This window comes from Vicugna pacos, chromosome 16 (assembly GCF_048564905.1).
Source record: "Vicugna pacos chromosome 16, VicPac4, whole genome shotgun sequence".
NCBI lineage: Eukaryota > Metazoa > Chordata > Mammalia > Artiodactyla > Camelidae > Vicugna > Vicugna pacos.
The window spans coordinates 15,479,104-15,497,258 of NC_133002.1; the positions used below are offsets into that span (position 1 = coordinate 15,479,104).

Below are 18,155 nucleotides of genomic sequence, written 5' to 3' on the forward strand. Positions count from 1 at the left end.
TGGTTTCGTTTACCCTTCATTCACCTAACAACCGTTTATTTTGGCCACCACCCAAATAATGTACCATCTAGTCCTCAACGTCCTTGAGGTCTGTAATAGCAGATGGAGAAAGGGTATGCGGACTTGTGTGAGTGCATATGTGTGAGAGCTCACATGTGTGTGAGCACGTGTGTGTACGCGTGCGCGTGTGTACCTGCAGGGAAGATGATGTGAGGACAGCGGTCCTGAGAAGGGAGTGAGAATTGCTCACCCAGCTGGGGAAGGAGTGATGGCACAGGAATGTATTAGACGGAGGAGGGCTCTGCTTGTCCTGGCTGGGGTGAGTGGGGGCCACAGGGCGTCCCTGGGGACAGGCAGGGAGACACCCGGCCGGGGCGCTTGGACATCATGTTTAACGTCGCGAGACGCTGGGAAGGCTTCTAGGCTTGGCTTTTGGAAAGAATGTCAGGGCGAGTCATGGGTGGAGGGCAGAGTGCAAAGGGGGCCACTCCAGCCTGTTTTCCAATCTTTCCAGCCTTGTTTCTCATCATCCCTCAAAAACCCCAAACTTCAGGCCAGGCGCACGGGTTCAGCCACTGTCTTACGTTCCTACGTGTGGGTATCTTTTATTCCCGAAGGCTTCACTTGCTCCTGCCCGGGGGGCCAACTCAAGGGAGTTCCAGATGCCCCAAAGGACACAGCTTCTGGGTGCTTCTTTTCCACATTTCAATGCAATATCTACTGGCAAACTTCCTGCGTGTGGAATTTCTCTCCGAATGCACAGGAAGCCCCTGGAGGCCAGGAATCATCCCCATAAATGAGACCTACCTGCTTTCTTCTTGCTGCCCCGGAGACAGACATTTGGGGGTACCTCAGCCCACCATCACTTGAGGAATGCAAATGAATTTTAATAAGTAAAGCAAAAGAATAAATATGATAACCATGAAGATACATGAGCTCCTTAGAGTCATTTCTCTTACTGTTGTTACCTGCAACCACTTCTTGGTTTGAATAGAGAAGGTGGTCTATTACCGGCCACCGGAGGCAGAGTTCACTAGTGACAGGCCCCCTCGGCTCGCTTCTGTCCCCGAGATGAAATAAGGAGCTTGTTCCTGGCTGTCGCTGAGCACTCAAGCTCAAGACCTTCTTTATGTGTTCGGCCTCTTAATGTAATTGTGTCACTTAATGTAATGGGTGTGATGGTACGTGAACGTTGCTCTGGCATTAACGACTTTGGGTGTCAGGATACTGAGACCGTCAGACCATCCCCACTTCCAAGCCTGGCCCAAATGGTAATTTATGACGCTGGCCTGCCCCCAATTCTCTTTCCATATTTGCACTGTGACCTCCAGTCATTCGCTTTAAGCGTTGCCAGTTCATTTCCTCTCGTTCATTCATGTGTGTGTTCATTCAGCGTATTATTTTCAAGGGCTTCCTCCACCAAGTGTTTGGCTGTTCTCCTTGTATTTCTTTTGAAGATAAAATCTTTACAATTCACAGTCCAAACCAACACAAAACAAAGCACGGAGGGCCGTCAGATTCCACCAAATGTTGTGTCCTTAGATGCAGCTCTCAGGCTTCAAAACAGTCGTAGGGTTAGTTACACACTCGGGCTGACGCGGGGAAAAGGCTAACCTCGCCTGTAGTTCTAAGCAGCTCTCTCACTGACCATTTGGTTATTTGATCTCCCTGGTGCGTACAGTTTTGTTCCCTTGCAGGAGTTGGGCGGGGAGGAGGCGGGGAGGGAAGGCTTTGTCTCAGGCACGGAAGAATTGCTGGAAATTTTCAGACTCACAAGGCAGGGAGCATCATCTGCCCAAAATTTCTCACTGAATATGAAAAAATTATGGTGAGACGTGCTCAAATAATTCAGAGAAGTTGAGCAGAACTTCCGCCTCCAAGACCGTCCATCTCTCCTGTCCTTGGGCACGAGTCACACAGGCGAGTTGACTCTGTGTAGTGATCTGTTACGGGTTCCTTGAGTTTTTATAGAAACAGTTGACCATGACAGTGAATGGAGGAGACTTTGGAAAGATGGTACTGACCTTTCTCCTCCTGAAAGCTGGCTCTGGGAAGCTTCCATACTTCCCAAGCTGAGAGTTCCAGAAAGCCGTGGGGGGCACTTTGATGGGTGTCCTCAGAGTTTCCATCCGCCTGGCCGTGTCCCTCACGTCCCCGACACCCCTCCTGATTAGCGGCACGCAGGTCAGGCCGACCGGGAAGAAGCGAATGCCGCTGGTGTTACCAGTACAAGACAAGCAACGGCAGGTTTTCCTCTGTCGGCCGTTTCTCCGTTTTCTGCACCCCCGTGGACATCCCTTCTGGGTAGAAAGTACCTCGTTCCTCCTCTAAAATGTTCTCCAGCTATTTAAAGCCTGTGATAAGGGAAGTTTATTTGCTCTCATTTCCCTTCAGTTTAGCTGAACTCAAACTTCTGTCCTGGGGTTTTTATTGACTTAATTGACTTTATACTGTTTTCAGTTGATAACCATAAAATGGGGTTCTGTTTGTCGGAAGGGAAGTGGGCGGGGGAGCGGGACGGGGCCATTGTCTTGGACTGAAGTCAAGAGTTGACTGGGGTTTCTCTCATCCCAGACTCCTCCTGGCCCCAGTCAGGCTGCGGGAGGGTCACTGATGATATCAAGTCTTCACTCCATGACTTTGGTTTCAGAGAGTTGGGCGGTTTCTTTTCAGCAGCTTCAGATGGCCCCTGCCCCTAAACTGGCTGTTTTACTCCATATAAACCTCATTCCCTCTCAATGTGAGTGAGACAGGAAGGAAGGAAGGAAGGAAGGAAGATTGAAATTTGCAAATATTAACGATTATATATAAAAATAGATAAACAACAAGGTCCTACTGTAAACAGCACAGGGAACTATATTCAATATCTTGTAATAACCTTTAATGAAAAAGAATATGAAAATGAATATATGTATATGTGCATGACTGGGACATTGTGCTGTACACCAGAAATTGACACATTGTAACTGACTGTACTTGAATTAAAATTTTTTTTTGAAAAGGAAAGAAGAGAGAGAGAGAAGGAAAGGAGGGAGGGAGGAAGGAAGGCAGGAAGAAGGAAGAAAGAAATTTCCCACTCCTCTTTGGCTTGGATCATCATGTTCAGTGATGTCAACACAGAAACTACTGTTCAGCACAGGGAATTTGATTTCTTGTAATTACCTATAATTTGATATCTTGTAATTACCTATAATGGAGAAGAATCTGAAAAAGAATATATATATATATATATGTATATGTATATGTATAACGGAATCACTTTGCTGTACACCTGAAACTAACACGGCATTGTCAATCAACCATACTTCAATTTAAAAAAAAGAAAAAAGAGACAAGTTTGGTTTTTCTTTGTCTTAAGGTCCTCCCAGGGGACTAAGAAGGAAGGTCCGCACGTGGGCCCCTTCATGGCACAAGTGAAGAACTTCAGGAAATGGAGACTCTTTCAAATATTTGTTTACCACGAGCCTTTGGATTTAAGAACCAGTGTGGTATTTTTTTTTTTCCCTTAACGGTGTTTTCCCTGGAAGGAGCCCTAGTACGCAGAGCCGTAAGTCAAAGGGGAGAAGCAAGAGGGGACGCGGGGGGGGGGGTTCATGCCACCTCGCCCTTGGGTAGTGTTTTGCTGCTTTAAGAGCTATTCAGATATGAACTACATTTGAGTCTCACTTTTTTTTTTTTGGTACAATAGGGAGGACAAATCATCTCCCATTTTACAGACGAGAAGAGAGAGGCAGCTCAGAGATGTTAGGCGACTTGGCTGAAGACATGTAGCTTGACCTGGACCCCACTTTTCTTTCTACTCCACTAGGCACCAGGCGCCTGCTGTTAGGGTACCCTCGGCATCGACCTCCATCCGAATCGCACTCTTGGGGCTGATCTGTATGGTGCCCGAGGTGCACCTGGTTCAGAGTCAATCCTCAAATATTTACGTAGGCTCTACTTGACCAGCTTGACCAACTGACTGCTGGTGGGGGAGGGGACAAGAGGCAGACCGAGGTTGTGAGGGCTGTCTTACAGAATTCCAGAGCCCAAGAACATCCTTTTAAGCCAATCTATTAATTTTTGAAAATCTGTTTTTATTGAAGTATAGTTGATTGACAATATTGTGTTAGTTTCAAGTGTACAGCAAGGTGAGTCAGTTATTTATATACATATATATATTCTTTTTCTGATTCTTTTCCACTATAGGTTATTATGGATATTGAACATAGTTCCCTGTGCTGCACAGTAGAGCCTTGTTTATCTATTATATGTATATAGTAGTGTGCATCTGCAAACCTCAAAACTCCTAATTTATCCCTCCCTCTTTCCCCTTTGGTAACCATAGTTTGTTTTCTATGTCTGTGAGTCTTTCTGGTTCGTAAATAAGAAGTTCATTTTTATCTTTCTTTTTTAGATTCCACACATAAGGATATTATATGTTTGTCTCTGTCTGACTTACTTCACTTAATAAGACCATCTCTAGGTCCATCCATGTTGCTGCAGATGGCATCATTTCATTATTTTTTGTGGATTTCATTCATTTTTATACACAGGGAAACTGAGCACAAAGCTTTTAGTGCCTCAGCCCAGGCCTCAGGCGTTTGTCAGTGACAAGGCAGGAACCTTCACGTGCCGGGTGCCACCTGGGTTTTCGCTGTGCCAGGAAGCCCCCTCCCTTCGCCCTGCCTGTTCTCTCAGGCTTCCTAGGCGGGGTGGGCCGGGAGGCAGGGATTTTCATCCACTCGGTGTTGACTGGGTGTTGACTGGCCAGGCTGAGTGGTTCAGAAGCTCTTGGATGAGGGCCTGTTTACAAACATTTGCACCTTGTTGCCAGGGCAGGCAGGAGGCAGCCCTTCTGAGATAAAGCCAGTAGCTGGGAGAGGATTTCCAGGAGCACGTGAAACACACCAGCCAGTGTCACCGCCTGAGGGCTGGCCCTTTGTTGCCAGGGAAGGCACCCACGCAGAGCTGGGGCTCCCACCGCCCCAGGGAAAGGAGCCTGTTCCAGGCGGGGAAGCCCGCACCGACTGGAGATGCAACGGGGGCAGGTCTACACAGAGAAGAATCTGCTGGGGCCCGGAAAGAGCGGCACCACTCCCGGGACAGTCTTTTCGCTCCTGGGTTCCGGTGCTGTCCTGTCCTCTCGCTGGGTCCTCTGCTCTGCCTCCCACCCACTGCCCAATGGCAGGGCTGATTTTACTTTCTAAGCAGTGTGCTTCCCAGAAAACTTTTTTTCTTTCTTTCCAATGATCAAAAAAATTTTTTTTCCTTTTTTCAGGAAACAGGACAGAGATTGCCCTGAGTTCACATGACTCCTCCCGGCTCCCAGTGAGGTCCAGTAAGCAGGCGCAATGCCCCAGAGAGCTCCTACACAAAAGGCTATTAGCCTTTCATTGAAACCCTCCCTCCACCCCCACTCCCACCCCCAGCCCCTTCCAGGAACAGGAACTCAGGCCTTTGTGAAGTGAGGATTCTGCCCAAATGAAAGGAATCTCCAGTTGACCCAGAGGAGCGAGATGCTCTTTTGAGCCCCACCCCCTTACGGCATTCAAAGGCTTTTCATTTTCTGAGCAGTATTGAAATTCTAGCACAATGGAGGCCAAATCCTTGCGGTGGGGGTTGGGGCTGGGAGTGGAGAAAGGGGAGAGGGTTGGAAGAGGAGGGGGCCGGGGGAGTCCATCCTTTGTTATTTTTCTTCTTTCCTACCCATTACCTTAAAAAAAAAAGGAAAGTAAAAAGACCCAGTAAACTTCATCGCGGACAGTGACATCACTTCCGGTAGCCCGAGGGCCCCAGCGACAGACACCGAGAACAACAGACTATTTGCAATTTCATTTTACACTATTTGAAACCCTCCCAAAGGAGTCCTTTGATATGCAAACATCTCCCCCAAATGGAGATAATTACTTACGGAGATGTGGCCCTCGGAGGGGAGCTCAGGTCTTGTGGGCTCCTAGACTTCCTGCAAAGGGAGAAGATTCCAGATAAGAAGGTGCTGAGCTGACCCACCTCTTCCTCCCACCCCTCCGGCCTCCTCCCCTGGGAAGAAAGCTGCTTTAAAGAAGAAACTTCCCAGAGTTTCAGCTTAGGGTTCGAGTTACGAGTCAGGAGCCACCGGTGTCCCCAGGCAAGTTTCCAGGAAGAGGTCCTTTCCCATCCCCCGGTGTGGCATCTTTCTGTGGGGGAGGAGAGACACTAGGCTCTAGCTTTGTCTTTTCAGCCCCGAGGTCCACGGGAGAAAGGCACCGGGGAGAACTTGGGGTGCCCGCTGGGTGGGTGTTCAGGGCTGGTCGGTGGGGCCTTCAGAAAAGATAGACTAGCTCCCCCCACGCTTGTTACTATGGAAACGCCTCTGACTAGGGTTGGAATGACCCCGGCCTACTCTTCCTCTTTCCCTGGTTTTCCTTTTGAAAGTGCTTTCACTCCTTGGGCCAGAGCCTCCAGTGCTCACTGAAGCCTGGGGACGCACCCCCTTCCTCCCGACCCGCCAGCCTGTCACCTTCGTAGTTTGCTTCTTGGAAGTGTCCCCTCCCCTCTGCACCCCCAGCTGCTCTTTCCGCCCTTTTTAAGCTGGCCAATGGCGGCTTCCCCGGTGACTTGGTGTGATGAGCGTGCTGGGGAGACTGAGGCAGTCAGCTGACCTCAGCCAAACTCCCCTCCCTGGGGACCAGGCCTCTGAGCCAAGGAGGAGAGGCTGAGTGGGGGCTCGGCTCGGGCAGCCCCAGTCCTGCAAGATGAGGATGCCAGGCCTTCCGATGCTGGTAGCCCAAGGGCATCCTTTCATAAAAGAAGCCTGTTTTCTGTTTTTTGAGGTTTGGGGGCATCCATTTTCCATATATTTGAGTTTGCAGAAAGTTTGATAGGTAGCCCCTTGTCTTGCCTGCTCTAGGGTTACCAGGATGTGCTACGTTTGAGCACACTCACTTCCTGGCAGGAGAGGGTTTCCTTTTCCCCTGGGTGCTCAGGGGTGAAGGAACCAGTGTCGCAGAGGCAAAGGCACTGTGACCGCAGCATCCCAGGGAGGCTGGGAGTTAGAAAGGCCCCTGATGCGCCGGTGCCGCGGCTGAGGGGTGTGCGTGCGGGACCGTCTTCCCCAGGGAGGAAACCGTACTTCATAGCCAGGAAACCAAGGAGGAGTGGGATCTCAGGGGTTTTTTGTTTTTCATTTTTTCTTTTTTTCTTTAGCAGAGTTTATTTTTTAGAGCAGTTTGAGGGTCACAGCGAAATTGAGCAGAAAGTACAGAGAATTCCCCTGTGTCCCCTGCCCACCCCCCACCGCCCCGACAAGCACAGCCTCCCCCATCCGAGGGGTCCACTGGACCTCATGGGCCTGCGCTCACGCATCCTCCTCACCCCGCGTCCAGGGTTTACAGCAGGCGCTCAGTCTTGGCGGTACGCGTTCTGCGGGCTCGGCAAGCACAGGGTGATGTGCTTCCCTCCCGACGGTGTCATTCAGAGTAGATTCCCTGCCTGACAATCCTCTGTGCCCCCCACCCCCATCCCTGGGGGCCTGGGGGTTTGAGTTTTGCTGCTGCTCTTTGCGGGTTCATCGGCTGCACTTTTTTGGTGCTAACCTTTTGAGGGGTCTCCTTATTTCCCACACGGATCTGGGGCTGTGGAGAGAGCTCTGTGTGTGCACACACGCGTGCATGTGTGCGCATGTGTGTGTGCGCGTGTGTTTGTAGGGTGAGGCGGAGGGCGTGGACTTCCTAGAAACCCTGATGATGCTTTTTGTGAAGACAGCTCCTCGTGACACTTTTGCTTTTTGGCTTTTTGTTTCTTTGTTTTGAATTCTCCGAGGCTGGACTCGGGCTTTGGGAAAAAGCTTAAGATGAGGCAGCATTTCAGTTTCCTGGTCCGGTGCCCCCGGGGACGGCCCTCCGAGCAGTTTATCAGAACGCGACCCCTCTGAGCTGCTAATGCACAGCCCAGGAAGCCGAGGCCTGGGAAGGCAGGAACTCGGCCGGGCGGACCGGCCACCAGAAGTGGAAGACTGACAGCGACCTTTAGGAAACCAACTTGTCGCTTTTTCTTTTTTTTTTTTTTTATGGAACAGTAAATATAAATGTGATGTCGAGATGTCGAAGTCCCTACTGACCATCTTCTAGTTTCGATCAATATTTTCTTCCAAACACCATCATAATGAGGATTTGGGCAGCCTCTGGCCATATTTGTAAGGGGATTTGCCCTGTGAAGAGTCTGCTTTAAGATCTTCGTTGGAAAGTGTAGCCGAAGGGAAAGATTTTGGAGTGAGAACTGTTCTGTATCTTGACTGTAGTGCTTGCTTGTTAAACAATGCTATGCATTTGTCAGAATTCATAGACCTGGATGCCAAGAATGATTATTTACTATAGGTAAGCTAAAAAGTAGATTTTAAAGAAGAAAAAAGAAAAAAATATATATATACACACACACACATACATACATAAAATGAAATCACCATGCTATACACCAGAAATTAACACCACATTGTAAACTGACTATACTTCCAAAAAAAAAGAAGAAGAACAAAGATTGTAGTTGGAAGTCAGGAAACGCGGGGTGTTTCTGTAGCCAAGCAGGGAGATCATTCTCCCACTGGGAGAGGGTTATGGGGCTGGGGGCAGATGTTCCCCTGGGTCTTCCCAGTTTTCCTCAGTCTAGGCAGGATGTGGTCCTGCCCCAGCCCAGTGTGGCTGGCAGCTTTGTCCCCTGGCTGAAGTTCGAGCTCCCTAACTTCCATCATCTGGTTTGTGTAACTCTCTCGGCATCTGTTTGGCTGGAGCGAGTTAGGTTACACCCACGTCAATAACCTTCCCCTTTATTGTTGTGTAATTTGCCAGTTCAAACAATATGTTTTCTCGCTGGACCCCGGAGCAGGCGTGCCATCCAAAGAAAAAATGAAGCAGGAAAAGAAACTCAGGGCAACATACGCTATTGGAGAGCATAAGAATTACAGGGCTTTGAGAATGTCTCTGGCTCATCAGGGTTTCCTACGCATTGAAACCGGAAGGTTTGTTTTTAATAGTCTGCTTCCAGCCATAACACGTAAGTGCCCCATCGAGACTTGGGACGTTCAGCTGTAAACGCTGGGCTTCTCCAGAGGCGGTGCCAGCCCGCCCCCCCGGGGCGGCGGGGGACGGCGGCTCACCTCTCGCCTGACTTCTGAGTCTGTCGAAGGCGCAGGTGGAGGTGAGCGCTGAGACCTGCGGCGGGGACTCTAAATCCGCACACCTGACTGTGGACGCCTCCCTGTCCGCCTGCCCTGAGACTGGGAGAGAGGAAGACGGCCGGGGGTCACTGTGCTGTTAAGTCCTCTTTGTTTCATGGGATTTTTAATAAAGAGAATTTAGCTTTATTTTAAGCCATCAATTTGGTAAATCAGATAATCTGGGCCTTATGTATTCTTCACCTGTGTTTTTTCTTTCTTCTGTTTATGTTGATACTGTCTAACTTTCAGCAATGAAGGAATTAGATGCACCTTTTAGTCTCTCATTATCACACGAGGGGAGAAGGCCTCATGTTTCTTATGTTCCTTGTTTTGTTTTACTGGTGGCTTGATTTGTGTTCAGTAATTAACTGTGTGTGTGCCTCTCTGTGTGTCTGTGTGTGTGTGTGTCTGTGTGTTTCTGTGTGTCTATGTGTCTCTGTGTGTGTCTGTGTGTGTGTGTGTCTGTGTCTGTGTGTGTGTCTCTGTGTGTATCTGTGTGTGTGTATGTGTCTGTGTGTCCCTGTGTGTCTCTGTGTCTGTCTCTGTGTGTCTGTGTGTCTCTGTGTGTGTGTCTGTGTGTTTCTGTGTGTGTGTCTCACACAGTGTGCATGCACACGTGTGTATCTAGGGACAACACGTCCTTTATCTGCATGAACCTGGCTGTGCATTGATGCTCTGTTTGCTGCGTTCCTCCTCTGCAGTGTGTAGACCAAGAGGCATCACCCACTCTCCCTCTGGGGAGGGTATGACCTGAGTTCTCTAAACTTCACTCGAGGCCTTTGACTCAATATGCCTTGGATTCGCTGGGCAACTTTTGTTCTGGTCAGTGTTGTTTGCCCGATTTTTTTCCACTGAGATGGCCTCTGTCTCCGCCCAGCGCCTCCACGTGGTGCGCAAGGCCTCAGCAGAGTAAGTGGCTGAAATGCCCGGCGGATACCAGGCCCACAGATGCCCCAGGATGATGATTTCCAATCTGGCTGCATCGGAAAGACCCCTGTGCTGGGGCCTTACCCACTGGCCTGATTCGGTTGGTTTGGGGCCCGGCACAGGCGGCCAGCACCGCGGGCATCCAGGGTGCGTCCTGCCACCTGAGGGGCACATCACTTTCTAGTGAATTTCCTCAGACAGAAAGAAAGCCTGACCCCCCCCCCCCACCGGGTTCCCAGGCACCTGCTCTGTGGCCCAGCTCTCTGAGGGCCCTGGTGCTCCCGGAAGGTCACCGGGCTGGTCATCCCCAGGCCTGAAGGAAGTGACAAGCCTCCCTCACCCCTGGAGGAGTGTGGTTTTTCTGCTGTTTGCCGCGGGCACCACCCGCAGCTCTGCTTAGCATCTCGTTGGCTTGTCCTAAGGGACATTTCGGTGGCGGGGTGTGAGTGTGTGTCTTCCTCAGACTGGCACCTGAGAGACCGACGGCCTCTCTGGCTTCACAAGCACCCCTTGGGGACTGTGCCAGGTGTGGAGGAGGTGTCCCTTCCTGCCCAGCTGGGAAAAGGGGAGGAGGGTTGGGCTGGGGACGCCAGCGGGAGGAGCCACTGACGCTGATGGTCCAGCCACGTAAGATGCAGTTAACAGTGGGTGTGTGTGAACCTAAGCAATCTATTGTTTTGAAATCTGACTCATCTTTAAACAATTATGATCGCAGTCATCTGATTCTAGCCCTGGAATACCTATTATTAAGATGCTAATCTCTGGGTGAGAGGAACAAATACAGGTATGTCTTTAAAGAGTGAACAGGTGTGTGGCTCTTTGTGAATTTCACCCTAGTAGGGAAAACAAAGGAGGCTGGGGGTGGGGGGTGCGGTTGTGATGGGGAGTCAGAGGGGCCAATGCTGGGTCTCAGCTCAGCCAGCAAGCGAGTGACTGGGCCCGTTGGCCCCAGCGCCTTTCTCGGTAAATTGGGGATTGCGCTGGATCAGATCAGATAGCGTGTGAGGATGTTTCTCTGGGCGCTCCAGCGCACCAGGTAATTATTAGCTATGACTATCAGTTTGAGAAACTGGCTTTCCTAATGAGCTGCTCAATTAAGCTGCAGCCTCCCGGCTGGATCCACCCCTGGAGGCCCTGGGATGGATGTGCAGGGCCCACGGGATGGTGTCACCCTTGGTCACATCCCTGTCCTTTCTTCTCTGAGCCACTGCTGTGCTCAGAGAGGTCCTGAGTGTCGGGACAGGAGAGCCTGACCAGTGGAGGGAGGGGAGGGGGCAGTTGGCCCAGGAAGTGGATGGAAAGGGCTTTGCTCCAGGATCAGGTGGTGGTCGGGGTAGGGGGAGACGGGAGAAGAGCAGCTGGAGGCAAGAAAGGGGTCTCACCTGTAACCAGCTGGAAGTTTCTACCAGGATCTCCATGCACACTTATCAGGCTGCACTGTGTCCCCCTGGGTAGACCCCCAGGGCTGTGCTGGGGAGAGGCCCTGTCTGAGCGCACGGCCCATGTAGGGGAGGAAAAAGAGTTTTCCCTCTACCCTTCCAGATTCCTGGCTGAGACCCCTCTCCCCCTGCACCCCGCTCCCTGTAATAAAAGACAGTTAACAGGAGAAAAACAAACACATTTAATAACGTGTACTCCTGTGTACAGGGAAGCACCCAGGAAAACAAAATAACTCTTGGAAATGGCCCAAGCCACCATCTTACATACCATCTCCAGCCCAAGACGGAAGAAGGTGTGGGCAGGGGTGCCAGCTCTGGGAGGTGGCCCGGAAAAGCACAGTGGAGAAAAGTTGGGTCATTCAGCAGATTCTGTGGTGACTTCTCTGATACGAGTTTCTAGAGACTTAGCCATCCTTCTCTTCCTGGTACAGAGAGGAAGCTGCTCTTTCATTTCCTGTATAAATGTAAGTGTCTCTGACAAAAGGGGAACTTCTGCTGGTTTTTGGAGATTTCCCGACATATTACTGTTTCCTTCAAATCATCCTTATGCCAAAGAGACATCTTTTGTGGGCGTGTTCTGCTCCCCTTCCCCCGCCATGGAGGTGTGCCTGGAAGCCAGGGAGAGGGCTCCGCGGACGTTTGCTGACGTGATGGGGGGCCCGGCCACGCGCTCCCCGGGCAGCCTCTCGGTGTCCGCGCCAGCACGCCCAGGGCTGCACGGCCGCAGAGCTGCCGTGGGCGAGGGCTGGGGTTCAATGTCAGCCGTCCCCGGCCGCGACTCTGATAGTCAGAGAAGGTCTCCAGGCCCCCTTCATGCTTTCTGACATACGTGTGCAACCTCCAGATGGTCCTGGGGAGACCGGGCCCCTGGAGCTGGGCCCCCAGAATGGCGAGGGTGAGCGGCAGGCAGCCAAGCCCTGGCATCTGCCCGTGGCTCAGGGATTCCCTGTTCATGGCCGAGGAGGCCACGCCTTTGGGCTGGAGGACAGGGAGGCCCTCCCTTTCCCATTCTGTGGGTCTCAGAATGCGCTTCTTACTCGGCCGTTTTGTTGTTACCGCCGGGCGCTTCTGGAGGGATGGGCAGCAAAGGTTCCGAGACGGCTTTGGACCCCACTGTCCCTGCAGCTTTGCCTCCCCCGGGGGCCGAGCCCCGCATCGCCCCTCTCGGGGGAAGGATGAGGCAGTGACTGGTCTCCAGGTGCAGACCTTGCTTCCTCACACCCTCCCCCGACACTGGCAACAGAAGGGGACCGACAGCATTTCCTTGGTGCCAGCCAGCGCCCAGGCTCCGCACCAGGGAGAGCGCCACAGCCCTCTCGGAAACCCTAGGCGGCACGCAGGCGGGGGTCACACTCCTGTCAGGGGACTGCTGAGACTCAGCCCGGTGGCTGGGCCTCAGAGCCCATGCTAGGTCAGACGGACCCCTGAAGACAGACCCCCAAACCCACCCGTCTGCCACGGCCCCGGAGAACCCTGAGAGCTGGTTGCTCTCTTTCCACCGTGGCAGCACTTTGATTCTGAATATTAAACCCTTTCTTATAGACTTGGTCCAGATGCAGGTGGCTGAACAGAGGGAAAAAACTTGGACTTGATCAGCTTCGACCTGCTTTTTGAGTAAAATGCAAAATAAGTTGAGAGCCAGGGCTCTTTTTAACCCTCCGTCACATTAGCCTGATGACACTGCTACATTCATCTAAGTGGTTAATGGGTAAAGTGGGTCAATCCAGCTTTAGCTTAAGCCGGGGACGGCCGCCTCGCTGCGAGGGGGTCCTCCGCCGGGGGAGGCCTGCTTCCCCACCCCGCTGTGAAGGAGGAGCCCGCTGCGCTTTCTGGCTCGTGCGATAGAGTTCACATCGTCATTTCTATAAATGTCTCCATACAGGGGTTTTGGTCTCAGTAGATTAGGAGTGGCTTGAAGCTGGAAGTTTAGCTGTCCCACTGAGAGGTAAATATTTGGTCAAAAAATATTGTGGAAATTGTCTGTTTTCAAATTCCTGGGCCCAGGTAGGAATCAATCGGAAATCTCTATCCCATAGCTAATGGAAGACGGTACATCTGTGACCACTGCTTAGTGTCCAATTAGGTAACATCTCCTTCTTGAAGTCTGCACACCAGCGTGTGCACCCGCCTGCTCAGTGTGGTCCTCCTGTGTGCTGTAAACTGTGTAGTGAGCACCATAATAACAGCGAGAGTACGAGTCGTCGCAGCAGCCTGTGTATGCGGAGTGTACGGCGTGTGTCAGGCGTGGTCAGAGCTTCTCTCCATCAGTAATTGTCTAAACCCTCCTTAAGCTCCCAGGAGGCCAGCACTCATCTTCATTTTCACAGCTGAGGAGGGAAGCCCAGAAAGTAAGTTGTTTGAGATGACACGGCTTGTGAGTGGCAGGGCTGGGATTTGAACCCAGGTGGTCTGACATCCAAGCCTGAACTGTTAAGCTAAATGCTTCAGTTCTGCAAACCTGCCAACAGCCGAATGCAGCAGGTTGAGGCTGCGGAGGCTCATGGAACAAATAAGGTGTAGTGGGTTTTTCTCTTTTGTCCCTTTCTTTTCTTCCTTCCTTCCTTCCATCCTTTCTTCCTTCCTTCTTTCCTTCCTTCCTTCCTTTCTTTCTTCCTTCCTTAATTGAAGTATAAGGCACAATCTTACATCACCGATTTGTGGGATTTTTAGTGCCAGTCGCCACCACAAGACGCTTGATGGTCCAGATACCGTGGCCTGTGTCTCCTGTAGGTTGTGGCCACTTTGCCTACATAGTTTTGTTTAAATTAATGCTGTGTTAGGTATCATACAAGTCTTTTTTTTTTTTAATGGAATCTGAAGTATTTTTAGAGGCTTCTAGACTTGCGTCCTGGGAATTTCCTCTTGGCAAGTTTGCATCGGTTTATACTTTATCTGATTTCACCGTTTTTGGCTGCTACGTGCTTTGTGGCCTTCAGGTGTGCCGTTCACAGTGAAGGTCTGTGGTCACCGTGATGACGCCGGCACAGCCTGGCCAGGTCAGGGGATGTTTTCCTTCCAGTGTCCACTGTACATTTGCCCGACTTGGTGAGCAAGGAAGGCAGCCTAGTGAGGCTGTGGGGACGGTGGAATCTCCAGGGAACCCCGGCTGATTTTACGGAGGAAAGTCTCCTCTCAGGGGCCAGAGGGCGTTGTGTTGTGAAGTCAGGTCTTCGGGGCAGACTAACAGCTGGATGCCCCGAAAAACAAGGGAGAGGTGACACCCAGGAGAGGATCTCAGAGAAACTCGAATCTTACTCTTTCTACCTTGAACAAAGGTGCCTTCATCTCGTAGGGAGATAGCAGCTGGCCTCCGGGCTTCAGGCGGGGCGTTAGCGCACCTCTCAGCTCTGAAATTCTGCTTGCATTTCTCCCGTGTTTCTCCGACTGTAATTAGAGGGAGCCGCCAGGATTAGAAGCGTAGGCATTGAGACCCGCGGCCAAAGGGGTGTCGTGTCACCGTCTGACCCGAGTCTGGTCTGTTTGCTCCGCGCAGGGACCTGATGCCCAGAACCCTGGACGGCCAGATCACCATGGAGAAGACGCCCAGTTACTTCGTCACGCGCGAGGCGCCCGCGCGCATCGCGGCCATGTCCAGGGACACCAAGCTCATCGTGGTGGTGCGCGACCCGGTGACCAGGGCCGTCTCGGACTACACGCAGACGCTGTCCAAGCGGCCCGACATCCCCACCTTCGAGAGCCTGACGTTCCGGAACAGGAGCGCCGGCCTCATCGACACGTCGTGGAGCGCCATCCAGATCGGCATCTACGCCAAGCACCTGGAGCACTGGCTGCGCCACTTCCCGCTGCGCCAGCTGCTCTTCGTCAGCGGCGAGCGGCTCATCCGCGACCCGGCCGGCGAGCTGGGCCGCGTGCAGGACTTCCTGGGCCTCAAGCGCATCATCACCGACAAGCACTTCTACTTCAACAAGACCAAGGGCTTCCCCTGCCTCAAGAAGGCCGAGGGCAGCGGCCGGCCGCACTGCCTGGGCAAGAGCAAGGGCCGCACGCACCCCGACATCGACCGCGAGGTGCTGCGGCGGCTGCGGGACTTCTACCGGCCCTTCAACCGCAAGTTCTACCAGATGACCGGCCAGGACTTCGGCTGGGACTGAGCGGCCTGGCGCGCGGCCCGCCCCGCGGCTTCTGTACCGAGAGCGCTTATACGTATGTAAAATGTACAGAAATCTATTTTATAATAATTTATTGTTAATTCATAAGCAATTAATTCACTCAGCTGCCTAGCCACACTCTTCAGAGTTAGCTTCATAGCCTGTTAACATTCCAAAGGGTTTAACTAAGATTTTCTTCTTTTCCTCACAAATGATGGTGCTTCCATTTTTTTCCCTTTCTACTCATTGTATTTAACAAAGAAGAAAAGCACAACTTGAGATTTTCGTTGTTACGGGTACGCAGCCTTCAATCGCTGTCTGAACTCACTCGCCACCCCCCCGTGTCCTGGGTCCGCGCTCGGCCCCCACCTCCCTGCAGCCCGTGCGCCCCGTGGGAGCCCCAGGCGGTCTCAGCGGTGCGGCCTCCGAGGCCCGGGTGCCCGTAGCAGCCGCCTCGCCCACGTGGTGCCACGTCCAAGGGCGTAGACCCCTAACCACAGGTTTTCCCCCAGGTCTGCTGGGTGCGTGGGGAAATCACTGCCTTTGCAGGGAAGACCACATCCTTTCAGAGCCTGCGTGTCAGGTCGGTTTACTTCCACTTTCGAGTTTGAAGGATGGCCCTGCGTCCTCTTCTGCCCTGGTCCCTGGTCGATTAACCCGCTTAAAGTGTATGCAAATATGAGCCCCCTCTTTCCCAGGTCACGTGTGTGAGATGCTGGGACGCTGCTTTAGAAATAAAGACATGTACTTCTAATCTGCATGCGGGCGCACCGAGCTCTGTTCTCCCGGCAGACAGTTCTGCTTTGACACACCAAAGAATCCCCTAGGCTAGTGGAACCACCGGCACAAGCCAAGGCTGCCCGAGGTCAAGACCTGAAGGGGTCAGGTGTATCCCAGGCCATCCGAGTCTGCACAGGGGCCACTAGGTGCAGAGCCAGCCCCAGTCTGGCGTCTGGAACTCCTCTTCTTGGAATTCCTAGCTCATCTCAGATGGACAATGGTGTCTGTAGCCAACAGACAAACCGTAAGAACCAGGATGGCTCTGTAAAGAGCCTGGGAACCCTGGCGCCACGTTGCCTGTAAGCACTGGAACCTGACACTCTCTGCTGTCCCTTGGTTTAGCCAGGCCCCCGGCAGCAGGGGCGCTGGCACTGTTGCTGCTCACGCAAGGTGCGGGATGCCCTCCCACACCTCTCTGGGGGACCATTTCAGTTGACAGCTACAGGCAGGTGGGTCACCGAAAAGCAACTTCACGTAATGACTGCTTCACTTTCTCCTCAGTTGTCTGAACCGGAATGCTTCTGCCGTCAGAACTGTCATCTGTGTTATACTTTCACGAAGGAATATGTGGGAGGATACTGTCCCAATGGTGGGGTTGTGATACTTACAAAGGACGCTTTTGTATGTCCTATGGGATTACTTGCTCCAGAGAGTCACAGAACACTGGTCTTTAAGTGGTGTCTTGGGGGTAATCTGGTTTGTCTTGGCCCACAAGTCTTAGCCCAGATGTAGCTAGTTCAAGCTCCGTGGCAGAACCATCCCCCCGGGGGCTCTATATGGGAGGAAGGGCACAGGGAGCTGAGATGCCAGTCATTTCACAGCTTTGTTACCGCCTCTGCCCGCACCGAGGAGAACACCGTAATCGGAGCATGGGTCTCCCCTCTTGCTGCCTGGCTGTCAAAGACGTCTTCCTAAGGGTGCTAACTGGTCCTGCATTTCTCCAATCAGAAGGTTCATTAGAAATAAAGCTGAGAACACCTCTTTGCCGTTCTAGCGTAACACTGCTTAAAGTAAAAGTGAGTCCATGTCTTCCTCCTGGTCCTGCCGTGTCCGCTTTCTGGCCACTGTTGCTCTGACCTGGTGCATCACATAGCATGGCAGAAAAGTTCAGAGAAGTGTTTGCCACGAAGCGGTGGAGAAACACGCACACACTCTTCCTTCCCCCACGGGCCCCTGCCGTCTTTCCAAGCCGGACAGTTTTTGATTAAGTTGTTTATTCCCTGCCTTACAACTGAAACGGGGCATTTTCAGATAGGAGGGTCATTTAGTCATGAACACTGAAGTGGGTCAAGATTCTATTCTGGGTCAAATCCTTGAATCCAAACAGATGTGGATAATTAGCACTGAAGAGCTAGAGCAAGTCTTTCTGGGGAAGGTGAAGAAGCCGGGCTTCCTGTGCTGGTCTTCAGAAGGCCTGACCGTTTACAGTTCCCGACCGATCCTGATGGAGCCTCTGCCCCAAGGTCACATCACATCCCGTGATCCCTGCTGCAGAGCCTGCACCGCACGCCTTCCTCCTGCAGAAGTTAGGCAACACATCAGATTAGGCCCTGAGTTTCTTCCTGTTCTAGCCATCTGCAAGGCCACCAACTTAACTTTTTAGCTGCTAGACGACAAACACCATTTCATGTTTTGGCAGTTTGTCCCAACACATGTTTTGGATTTCTTCCAGTTTACCGGAAAAGCTCTGATGTTCTTGGGAGTACTTTATAAGTCTCAGTTTTGTTT

At 52.0% G+C, this 18,155-nt stretch overlaps 1 protein-coding gene across 2 annotated transcripts in view; it reads left to right on the top strand.

Moving 5' to 3' along the window:
• The window catches only part of LOC140686021 (heparan sulfate glucosamine 3-O-sulfotransferase 3B1), a 74,464-nt gene that overhangs the window by 22,001 nt on the left and 34,308 nt on the right, over positions 1-18,155 (top strand). The window contains exon 2 of one of the 2 annotated variants that reach the window (XR_012059438.1): positions 15,032-15,702. Coding sequence is in view for 1 of the 2 variants with exons in the window: in XM_072938402.1 (XP_072794503.1) it covers positions 15,032-15,650 (619 nt within the window). In the remaining variant the exon portion in view is untranslated. Of the gene's footprint in view, positions 1-15,031; positions 16,406-18,155 lie in introns of those variants that run through there. The other variant, XM_072938402.1, reaches the window with a different exon arrangement.